General features: G+C 38.3%; 1 protein-coding gene across 4 annotated transcripts in view; it reads right to left on the bottom strand.

The window, feature by feature from the left end:
* DRD1 (SNF2 domain-containing protein / helicase domain-containing protein) overlaps positions 1–11171 on the bottom strand; it is a 76237-nt gene extending 65066 nt beyond the window's left edge. For 2 of the 4 annotated variants that reach the window (XM_088963551.1, XM_088963561.1), the window contains exons 1-2: positions 10922–11171; positions 10447–10573 (exon numbers count right to left, since the gene is read on the bottom strand). In XM_088963551.1, coding sequence (XP_088819677.1) covers positions 10447–10567 — 121 coding nt within the window. In that variant the 5' untranslated portion in view covers positions 10568–10573; positions 10922–11171. The remainder of the gene's footprint in view (positions 1–10446; positions 10574–10921) is intronic. The other 2 variants (XM_088963578.1, XM_088963569.1) reach the window with 2 other exon arrangements.
* Between the last annotated feature and the right edge of the window lie 1041 nt (positions 11172–12212).

The following is a 12212-nucleotide window of genomic DNA, read 5'->3' as shown; positions in this document are numbered from 1 at the left end:
GTTGCCAAGTTAGCCTACCTTGAAACACCAGCATCCCAACCACTTGCCAAACTCCCATAAATGCTTCCCACCACTTCATGCCAAAGCCTCTTGCTTTCCAATGGTCATCATCATAGCCATTTCTTTAATAAAGCTTGATTTTTTCAACCACCCTCCCTATTCCCAAACCCCCCTCTTCTTTACTTCTACACACAATTTACCACTTAATTAAATGATCCTTTTTCCCTTGTCCAAGTTCCCACAGAAATTTTCTCATTAACTTCTCCAACTTCCTAGCTTTCTTAGGTGGTATCCTAAAGACAAACTGAAAATAAGTGGGTAAGGTTGCCAATGTAGCTCTTATTAAGGTAATTCTACCACCCAAAGATATGTAATTCTTCTTCCATGAAGCTAATCTCTTCTAAAACTTTTCTAGCACTGGATTCCAAATATGCCTAGGATTTGCCCCTAATGGAAGCCCTAAGTAAAACATAGGCCAAGAAGAGATGGAACACTCGAGACACTCCGCAATACCCTTAATCTCCTCATCCTCCAAGCTAATACCCGCTATGCAACTCTTTTCCAAATTTATTTTCAGATTGGAGATTATTTCGAAACCTATGATTATCTCCTTCAGGTTTGCTACCTTGTCACTAATACCCCCTTCACAAAAGGTCATGAGATCATCTACAAACTGAAGATAGGTGATTGGGATCTGGTTCCTCTCTACTCTCCTATTTATTTTAGGCTTGGATGTTCCACCTTTATGGTCCATAACCATTCACTAAAAAAGTGGGAAGTAGCTTGTGGGAGTAACTGAGTAAGAATCAAGGAAGCTCGAAGTAGGGGAATGTGGTGTCCAAGAATCTAGCTTTGCTATGGAAATGGTTGTGGAGATTGCCAATTGAGAATGAGACTTTGGTATAGGGTAGTAGCAACTAGCAAACATATGTGGATTAATGGAGAATGGTTGGGATGCTGGTGTATCTCCTCAAGCTATTTTAGCTTCCCCTTGGAAAGAGATTCATGTTGTCCTCCCATAGACCATGTCAAGTATGATGTTAACTCAAGGAATAAAGCACTTTTTTTGGGAAGACCTGTGGGTGGGTGACATACCTCTAAAAGAAGCCTTTCCAACACTTTTTGCTATCTCTCAAATCTTACAATACAGCCCAAAACAAGCTTTCCCTAAGAGTCCCCTACTTTTCCAAATTGTCAACCACAGAATTGGCTGATCTCCTTACCCTTTTTTGATATCTCTCATTTTAAGAAAAAGCCCATCTCAAATTTCTACTCTATCACTGAGGGGTTTTTTATCAATAAAAATAAGTTTCATTAATTTAGAATAAGCTTAAAGAGGAGGGGAGCTAAAATATCTTAACTCCCCAAAAAATGCTAACATACACCCAAAATGAAAAGGAACAATTACAACTGATCCCAAAAAGCAGAATTCCTATTCACCCCTTGCCTAGATAAGCCATCTGCACTTCTCTTTACCCATGTGCATCAAACTTCAATTTCCTTAGTCAACCATTTAAATTTCCTCTATCATTGAGGGTTTTGCTTGTAATTTGGGTTTTAAAAGAGGCTTAAGGGAGCATGAATGTTCTCTTGTTGTTGAGCCTGCAATCCTTGAGAAAATAGCAGTTGTTCCCTCTAAGCCAGATAGGAGGATTTGGATACCCAACCTAAGGGACCTTTTTTCTTGTGAATGAAGTCTGGTGTAAGCCAACTCCCTTAAAAATTGAGGCATTTTGTTGGAAGGTTGATGATGGGAAGATCGATACTTTTTTTTGAAGAATAAAGTAGAAAAGTTTTATTGAAAAAAAAAAAAAAAACAAGTACATTCCAATTAGGTGTCAAGTCGACACACCAAAACAACAAGCCAAGCTAAAAGATTCACATTACAAGACCTTTAACTAAGGAAGAAAAAACCCAGGAAGATGATGGGTTTTCTGATGAAGCTGAGATTCTAAGTGAGTCATCTGAGGAGGGAGTGCTTATTGATGAAACTCACTGTATCAACAAGGCTTTTGATTTGAACAAAGTGGTTGATGCAGCCGCAGAAGGTAGAACATTGGGTTTGCTTGTGTTGGGAGGTGAACCCTTCACGAAAAAGATATTTCAAGAACTAGAGGAGTGTTACAAGATGCCTGTAAGGGAGAATGCTGAAGATGTTCAAGCCCATCCAACTTTGGCAAGTGAGAATTATATTTCGAGTACAACTAGATCAGAAGAAGCTGATATCGAAAAATCTACAACAATGATTGCTGTCCAATTTTTTAAAAAGAATGCAGTTCTGGAACTGGAAAGGATTAATGAGAACCCTTGGCACTCATTGAAGTCCAAGAAGTTTGATATAACAAATAGAAGACTTGAAAAACAAAGAAACCATAGAAGTGTCTTGGTTTCAAAAGCTTTCACTAGACTAAAAGGGAGTCTCTTTGGGATTGGACCAAACAAGAAGATGTTAAAGATCAAGAAAGTCTCAAGACAATATTAGTGATTCAACGGATCAAAGGCCATAGCTTTTGAAGTTTTTTGTCTGTCTTTGGCTTTATCGAGTAAGAGTGTTTGTTAGTGGGGTTTGATGTGATTCTGTCTCTGTTGGCTTTGTTGTTCAAGTTTTGTTTCTGTTTGATCTGTCTTTTGGAATCTGTTATTGCTAAGACTCGGTTTGGAAGGAGTACAAATACAAATATGTAGAGTGCAAAACCTTGTATTTTGTACTGTACATATCTGTATTTGGCCTAGGGTGTTCAGAATTTTTCCTGATTTCTATTGGTTTCTTTGAGGCTTGATCGGCTTGGAGTTTCTTACATGGGTTTTGAAGTTTTGTTTTAGTTGGCAAATCCGGACTATAATCAGTACAATTCTTGATGCAATTTAATGAAGAAAAAATACCAGAGAAGAAGAAGAAGAAGAAAGGAAGAGAGAAGACAGAAGAAAAAGATGAGAGAAAGAGTGATAGTTTGAGTTGCCACCCCACTCAGCTATCTATAGTAATATCAAAAAATAAGATGTCAATTACATTAATGCCCCTACTGCTTACATAAGCAAATAACTAATAAAACTAACATTGCTAACAGCAACCTAACAACAAATATAAAGTGGGAACTAACAGCAGTAGTGGGGACCACAATAAATAAAATAACAGCAATATAACAGCACTAACTATTGCTCTACATCTCTACACTCCCCCTCAAGTTGGAAATAGATATTTATCATTCCCAACTTGCGTAAATCTGTTTCCAACTTGGCCCTTGTAACTGCCTTGGTGAAGAGATCAACAAGCTGCATGTCAGAGGCAATATAATAGAAGACACACTTCTTGAGAGGCAACTCTCTCTCTGATAAAGTGTCGATCCACCTCAATATGTTTAGTTCTATCATGTAGTACTGGATTGTGGGCAATGTTAATAACAGCCCGATTATCACAATATAGCATCATAGGCTTCTCATAAGCAATTCCCAGTTCCTCAAACAAGGACCTCAACCATAATAATTCAGCCATACCATGTGCCATATATCTGTATTCTGCTTCAGCACTGGAACGTGCTACAACATTTTGTTTCTGCTTCAGCACTGCAAGAAGGTGAGTGATTTTGGGGGAATGCATGTACTGGCTAACTACACTGACTACATAAGAAATGTCCGGTCGGGTGAGGCAAAGATAAAGCAGTTTCCCCACCAACCTCTAAAAGATAACCTTGTCTTCAAGGGGCTCTCCACCTTCAGTTCTAATCTTGTGGTTTTGTTCAATGGGTGTGTGAGCTGGTTTAACACCTAGCTTTCCAATTTCCTCCAGAAGATCAAGAATATACTTCCTTTGGGAGATAAAAATTCCATGTTTGGACTGGGCTACTTCAATACCCAAGAAATAACATAGTTCTCCCAAGTCTTTGACTTCAAATTTTTCGTGACGTAGTTGTTTTTGAGAGTCAATCTCATGGGTATCACTTCCTGTCACCACAATATCATCCACATAAGCAGCAAGTAAAGTCAAGGAGGAGTTTGTTTTCTTAATGAAAGGAGTGTGATCTGATTGGGCTTGGGCATAGCCGAATTTCCGAAGAGCTAGTCTAAATCTATCAAACCATACTCTTGGTGACTGTTTCAGTCCATATAAGGCTTTATTCAACCGGCAAACCTTCTTCCCTGCTTTTATACTATAGAATCCAAGAGGTAACTCCATGTATACTTCCTCTTGCAGATCACCATTGAGGAAGGCATTTTTAACATCCATTTGGAACAATGGCCATGAGAAATTTGTTGCAATGGACAATATAACTCTAATAGTGCTCATCTTGGTTACCAATGCAAAAGTCTCCAAGTAGTCTATGCAAACCCCTTTGCAACCAATCTGGCCTTATACCTCTCAACAAAGCCATCAGCATTATGTTTCACTGCAAACACCCATCTACACCCAACCAGTTTCTTCACTTTGGGCTGATCAACTAATTCCCATGTATTGTTTTTTAGAAGAGCATCCATTTCTACTTTCATGGCATCCTTCTACTCCAATATTGACAAGGTTTCTTGCACTGTCCTAGGAATGGGAATAGCAGAGATAGATGCCAAAAAGGACTTATAGGATGGAGACAAATGGTCATAAGTCAGAAACTGAGAAATACAATATGTTGTAGATGAAGTACAACAGCATTTCCCTTTGTGGACAAGTGGAAGATCAAGATCATCCAAAGGAGGTGGAGGCTCATTAATGGAAGGCATCTCATTTGGCTCAGTGATGGGAGGTATCTCATCTGTAGTAGGATGTGAGGGAGTTGTGGTACCTAGATTTGGAGCGGTATAGGAAACTGGAGTTGGCCTGGATTGCTAAGGACCGAAATCAACCTATCTCCACCGCCTATGAAACACCCTCAACTCCCTACACTTATGACAACCCTCTTCATTACACTCCCCTTCAGTGATTGGGACAAGTAAAGGAATTCCTGATGTGGGTGAACCCATCTCACTACTCTCCCCCTGAGAAGAAACTCTATAATAGTAGGGAACATCCTCAAAGAATGTCACATCCATAGAAACAAATTGTTTCCCAGAAGTAGGTTTAGAGCAACAATATCCCTTTTGATTTTGTGTATACCCAAGAAATATGCATTTGGAAGCTTTAGGGTCAAACTTAGAACGATAAGGCCCAAGAATCTGAACAAAACAAGTACATCCAAAGGTTTTAAGGGGAATAGTGAACAAGTATTTGTCAGGAGATAAGAGGTTGAATGGAATTTTCATGTCTAGGACTCGAAAAGGAACCCTATTGATGAGGTACACGGTTGTATGGATAGCATCCCCCCATAAATGTATAGGAACATTGGAGTTTAGCATAATGCTTCTAGCTACCTCCAATATATGCCTATTCTTCCTCTCAACAACTCCATTTTGCTGAGGTGTACAGGGACAAGTCCTTTGATGAATGACCCCATGGTCAAGGAAATATGAGACTAATGGTTTTACAAAATACTCTTTGGCATTATTTGATCTAAAAACTTTCATTTTGACTCCGAACCGGGTTAGGACCATTTGATGGAAATTCTGAGTCAGATTAGGGACCTCATCTCGAGAGTGCATAAGATAAACCCATGAAAAACGAGTATAGTCATCAACAAACAACGGAAAATATCAGTATCCCCCCAATAGCAATGATATGATATAGTCCCCAAACATCAGTATGCACAATTTCAAAAGGAATAGTACTTCTTTTATTGATCAAAGAATAGGTTGTTCTAGAATGCTTTGCAAGTTCACAACTTTCACATTTTAAGCTAGACATTTGGACTGACTCAAACAAACTGGGAAACAAACTCCTTAAAGACTTAAAAGATAGATGACCCAACTGATTATGCCAAAGCATAATCTAACTCACAAACTGAAAAACAAAAGACCTTCCAACTTCTTTATCTTCCCCATGCAGGCACTCTCCAATCAGGTAGATTCCATTCATCTCACGACCAATCCCAATCACCTTCCTTGTCTCCAGATTCTAAAAAACACATCGATCAAGGAAAAAAGTCACTGAACAGTTTTGATTTTTAGTGATGCTATTAACTGACAACAGGTTAGTAACTTAGTACTAAGTTTAGGAACATGCAAAACTGAGAACAAGGATATGGCATCCAATAATCTAATGTTTCCCTTCCCAGAGATGGGAACAAGGGATCCATCAGCAATGGATACTCTATCTCTGCTAAAGTATAAGCAATAAGTAGTAAACAAAGAAGATAAGCCTACAATGTGGTCAGATGCACCTGAATCTATGACCCAACAAGGTCCATTGTTACCTGGGCCTAAAACATGATATGTTGATGCCCGTGTACCTGAATGAGCAAATGACAAAGTAGGAGTAGCAGATGTAATCAGTGGCTGAGATGAGGGGGCTGAAGTACCAACTTCACTTTTTAACTAAGTCAGAGCAGCTCGGACAATAGCTAAAGTGTCTAGGAATGTGGCTCTTGCGCGGGAAGAGGATGCGCCATCAGTAGTAATAGCCCCATTGGCATTCCCCTTTTTATTTCTGAACTTTACTGGCATTAAATGTGGATATAACTTCCAACAAGTGTCCTTGGTGTGCTTCGGCTTCTTACAATGGTCACAAACTAAATCCTTCTTATCTTCCTTTATGTCCCTTTCCTTGTCACCCCCAAATTTTGGTTTCACAACTGCTAGGGCTGATTCCATAGGCTGAAACTGTAACATAACATTTCTCCTACTTTCCTCACTATGCACTAGAGAATAGGCCTAAGATAATGTCACACTCTCCCTTGTGAGCAATTGTCTCACAATATCATATTCTAAATTCAGACCAGCTAAGATTTCAAAAACCCTATTGGTCTCAACCTGTTTTCTATAGGTTTTTGCATCCTTCTAACTTTCCCACTCAATAGTTTCCAAATGATCAATTTCATGCCATAAAGATTTCCAAGTGGAGAAATAAATAGGAACTGGCTTCTCCCCTTGTTTGAGATTATTTACTTCACATTTCAGTTCATAGGCCCTAGTAACATTGACTCAGGCCTATTCTCTAGTGCATAGGCCCTAGTGACATTATCTCAGGCCTATTCTCTCTAGTGCACACCCAAATTTCCTTAGTTGTTTTTACCCACAAATAGTTGCAGCTAATATGAGGCTGCATAGAGTTACACAGCCAAGTCATGACCAAATAGTTATCTTGAACCCATTTGGCATATGAAGGGTCTTACTTGGCTGGTTTCTTTACATCTCCATTCACATAACCTAACTTCCCTCTGCCCCCAATCGCCATCATGGCTGACTGAGCCCATTCCAAGTAATTAGAACCATCAAATTTAATAATAGTAATCTGAAAATTATTTTCTCCCATGTTTCCAGCCCCCAAAACGCCTTCCCCTTGAGTCTTAAACTCAGCTCCTGCAATTTCTGTAATAGATTTATCAAGAGAAACCAGTTCTTAGCAAAGGGATCCCCCCAAAAAAGGTTCTCACCCAAAAAGTGTTAATAGTAAGGTCTGATCGTAGGGTTAAGAAAAACCCTAGAGAAAACTTTGTGAGAACAGAAACAATTCTCAGCCGCACCTTCTAAATAGGTCACAGTCAGGTGATTCAGGTCTGATCGTAGGGTTAAGAGCAAACCCTAGAGAAAACTCTGAGAAAGAAGAGGAAAGCTCAACCTCTCCTTCTAGATAGGTCCAATCTATCTCTGACTGGTGCCGATCTCAAGGAAAGATAGAAACTTACCTAGAAAAATCTGATCACAACTTCCAATCTTAGTCTGAACCCTAATCTTGATTTTTTTTAATATTCTCTGATTCTTCCTGATTACCAAACACTCTCCAAGCCTCTACAAGCCATTGGACAACTGCTAAACCCTTCTGGTAACCTCCAAGAATCAGCCGATGGACAGATCTTTCTAAGCTTCTAGCCCTAGGAACTTCTCATGCGATCAGCTGGATTAGACACACATGAGAAACCCTAGATTGGCTCTGATACCAAGTTGGCAAATTTGGACTGTAATCAGTCCAATTCTTGATGCAATTTAATGAAGAAAAAATACCAGAGAAGAGAAGAAGAAGAAGAAGAAGAAGAAGAAGAAAAAGAAGAAGAAGAAAGGAAGAAAGAAGAGAGAAGAGAAAGATGAGAGAAAGAGTGATAGCTTTAGTTGCCACCCCACTCAACTAACTAATGCCCCTACTGCTTACATAAGCAAATAACTAATAAAACTAACATTGCTAACAGCAGCCTAACAACAAATATAAAGTGGGAACTAACTAACAGCAGCAGTGGGGACCACAATAAATAAAATAACAGCAATATAACAGCACTAATCATTGCTCTACATCTCTACAGTTTTCTTCTTTTTTCTCTCTCTGGTGACTTCTGGTCACTCTCCTCTGTAATTTCTTTTTCCTTTCAATAAATTTTATTTTATTACAAAAAAAAAAAAGAAAAAAACCTCCATTAACCTTGTCCTCAAGGTTGAAACATATTGTTCTACCTTGTACCTTGTAGGATGCAAGCCAACGAACTCAAATTTCAGTTTGGGGATCCATAGCTGTCAAGGACTAAGCACTTGTTAAGGTGTTAAGGCACCCTCCATCGAGTGCCTAGCCTGAATACATCAGTTAGATCAAATAAACACCTATCTTGAATACCAACAAAAGCACTAAGGTACCAACCTAGCCAACAAAAATCACAAGGTAGGTGCCTTATCGTAATATTATTTCTATGAGCTCATCTTATCAATATGTGTCAATAGATCTTATCATACAATCAGTGTTTTAAAAGGTTCACCAACTGCATTTTTATGCATATGCCCTATTTCCATCAACCTAGGCATAGTCCCTTTCAAAAGGCACATGCCTGGTGCATTTTGTGCCTCAACAAGAACCACAGCTTATATAGTTTGCTTTTTGGGTAATTTTTTATATATTTTTATGTCTCTTACATTTCTGGGATGGTGATGGTCTATCAACTTCTAAATTACCTTTTATTGGTGCTTGTCCACTAGTAATGGTCAATTAACTTTTAAAAGAAATAAGAAATAAGGGCCTTTTGAATACCTGAAATTCTTGCTGTTGCGGATAGGATATCCACACCCCACACATGGACTTCTTTGAACTTGTCTTAAAGGGCCCTATAAGATCAGCAGTGCAAGACATCTAACTTCACACTAGGTATGGGTACTTGAAGCAATGCAACTAGGAGATAGACAAGCACATTGAGAGTTTTACAAGCTTGAATTGTTGAGTGCCTAAAGCACTTTGGTATGATCAATATTTATTTGCTTTCACTGTCACTTTGAATTCATATTATATGTTATGCTTATGTATTTTGATTTAATCTAATAAGGTTTTCAAATATTCAATTTCTTTTAAAATTAGGATTTCCATATTTTATGTGTTAATAATTTGATTTAATTCTTTGTTTTTCTCGAAAATGTGCATCTTGCTTTGTCCAGGCTCATGTGCCTCACATTGCACCTTGTGACTTGGATGCTAGAACCTAGAAGCCCCCTATGCTTTTCTCGCTCCTCGCACTTTGAAAAGACTGCATACCTTATATATTACTTATTGTTGTAGTATTCAATTTGTATGAGGAATGTATTCTTTAGGAAAAAAAAATTATACTTATTGACTAAACACAATATCAGACCCATTGGGGGTTTTCTTATAAATTTGAATAACTTCAATATGATATAAAGAGTCATTAGAAAGAGACAGATTGACATTTTTTATCAGCATTTCTTCTTTCTTCTTTCTTCTTTCTGAAGGCGCAAGGTGCAAGGCAAGGCACATACACAAAAAATTAAAAATATATATATTAAAAAAGTATTAAATAAAAATGCAAAATTAAATTTTAAAGTTTTAAACTAAATGTTTAAAAGGCCTATTAGCTTAAATTAAAATACTTGAACATAACATATAAAACATATTCAAAGTGAAAATGTAAAAATAAAACCAACCATAACAAATAAAACATATTCAAGAACTCAACATTTCAAGCATGTGAAACATTTATTCTCTTTATTCTTTTCCACTTGCATTACTTCAAATAGCTAATGTAATGTTAAACACCTTGTGCTCTTAACTACATACCACTTTTGTACCAAGACCCTAGAGGCAAGCCCAAACAAGTCGATGCCAGGGTCTTAAATTCTTAGCACGTACAATAAAAGATGTCTTGCATTTTAATTTTAATTATAATCCTCATGTCTTAAAAAATGTCTTGCATTTAGAAGGATGAATTAACAACATTAGCAATAAATGGTTCTTGGAGCACTAGCAAGCAAGCCAACCAAGGTAGTTAGAACTGTTAAAAAATAATGCTGAAATTTGTAACAACTAAATCAGAGACCATTAACATTTAACGAAAGTGATGAAATTAGAACCGTTAAAAAATTAATTAAACATAAGGCATTAATGGCATGCATGAAATCTGTAACGACTAAAGCTCTTAGAACCGAATTGATAATCTTTACCGCTACGGCTGTATTTTTCGAACTTGCTGAGAAACGACATGACGGAATTGGGAGTACCACTTGGTAGCGTTGGCGCCTGGCTCACGGCCATGATTTCAGACCAACTTCTTTTCTTCCCCATTAATCACTGGATTTTTTTTTTTTTTTTTTTTGCAAAAAGGGGTAAAAGAAAAATTAATGTCCAAAGTTCAGACCATAGGATATAACAAATAAAGCCAACATTAACCTGCTAGAAAAATTAGAAAACTTACCATTCTAACCAGCTAGAAATTTATTGAGCTTGCATTACTAAGAAAACTCGTCCGATGGATGAGCTTTTCTCTTTGGTTACCATTAAAAGGGAAAATTAAAGAGAAATAAAATAAAAAAAAAGCGTAGGGGTTATTGGGTTAAGAAAACCCTCCCCCTTGCATGACTTGCAGAAGATTCTAAAAAAGTAAAACAATACGAAAGCAAGAAAAGAGAAGAAGAGTACATTTACGTTGTCCGTGTAATGGAACGCTCTTGTTTATGCTTTTCGCCAGTTAAATGGAGTTGCAGAGAAAGCTTTCACTGCGTAGTCTAAGTTCATGGAAGAAACGCGCGATGCTACTTGCTGGTGACTAATGTGCTGCGTGCGCGGGCGAACGACGAAGCGAGCAGAGTGAGGGTCTGTCGGTCTGATAAAAGATGAAACCGTTGTTCCAACCAAAAGCAGCCTCAGCTTGCCACATAGCAGCAAACGCAAAGCAGGAAATGCGCATTTAGCCTTTTTACACCGGTGATGGGATTTGCTCCTCACACAAGGGCGCCTCACAGGAATATCCACCGTGCATTGAGAACATCTCCTGTACATTATAAGAAGATGTACCCAGATGTGCGTGTGAGGCGCCAATTGTAAGAAGATGTACCCAGATGTGCGTGTGAGGCGCCAATTGTAAGAAGAAGATTCGGTCTCTGTACACCGCCGTATTGACTCTTGATTGGTACCACCTTCGCCCGTAACTCTCCAAAACTCATTTGACACATTCTCTTCGGTGGAAGAGTATGATTCCATGCAAAGCAGGATGGCAAGAGTACATCAGTTGGAAGCTTGTGTTGGGTTGGGTGGAGAGGTCTTTTTTAATGGGTCCCACATGCGGTGGTGTATTCAATAGGGTTTTTAGCATATAAAGGTAATTTTTAGGGTTTAATATCAATAAAAGTAATATATTTAAAAAATAAATAAAAATAGGTTAACTTTTTAAAAATAATATTAATAAAAAACAAAAACACTATTAATCTTTGTCTTCTTGCCATTTGTTCACCAGAACCGTCGTCCACTGCCAACCATCGTGTCTCCGTCCACCTTCGCCTTCACTTCCAATAACGTTGTCGGAGGTGGCTGGAGGCAGAGGTGGCGGCAGCAGCGCTGGTGGTCATTCCTATGTCCGTCGTCGTTGTCACCTCTATCTCCACTCATCTCCAGCAACGTTGTTGGAGGCGGAGGTGGAGGTGGCAGCGTTGGATAGAGAAATCAACAGTGCCATTGCCACCACCTCTGCCTCCGGCCACTTCCAGCAACATTGCCGGAGGCTATAGCGGGTGGTAGTGGACAACAGCTCTGGTGAATAAATAGCAAGAAGAAGATGATGAACAGTGTTTTTGCCCTTTATTGATATTATTTTTAAAAAGTTAACCTATTTTTTAATTTTTTTAAATATATTACCTATATTGATATTAAACCCAAAAAGTTACCCTTATATGCTATTACCTCTATTCATTACTACTGTACCATGCCGTCCTTG

This window comes from Nelumbo lutea, chromosome 1 (assembly GCF_056320005.1).
Source record: "Nelumbo lutea isolate HS-2025 chromosome 1, American lotus-T2T, whole genome shotgun sequence".
In the NCBI taxonomy this organism is placed as follows: domain Eukaryota; kingdom Viridiplantae; phylum Streptophyta; class Magnoliopsida; order Proteales; family Nelumbonaceae; genus Nelumbo; species Nelumbo lutea.
Note: the sequence above shows the minus strand (reverse complement) of the source record. Positions and strands in the feature narration are given on the sequence as shown.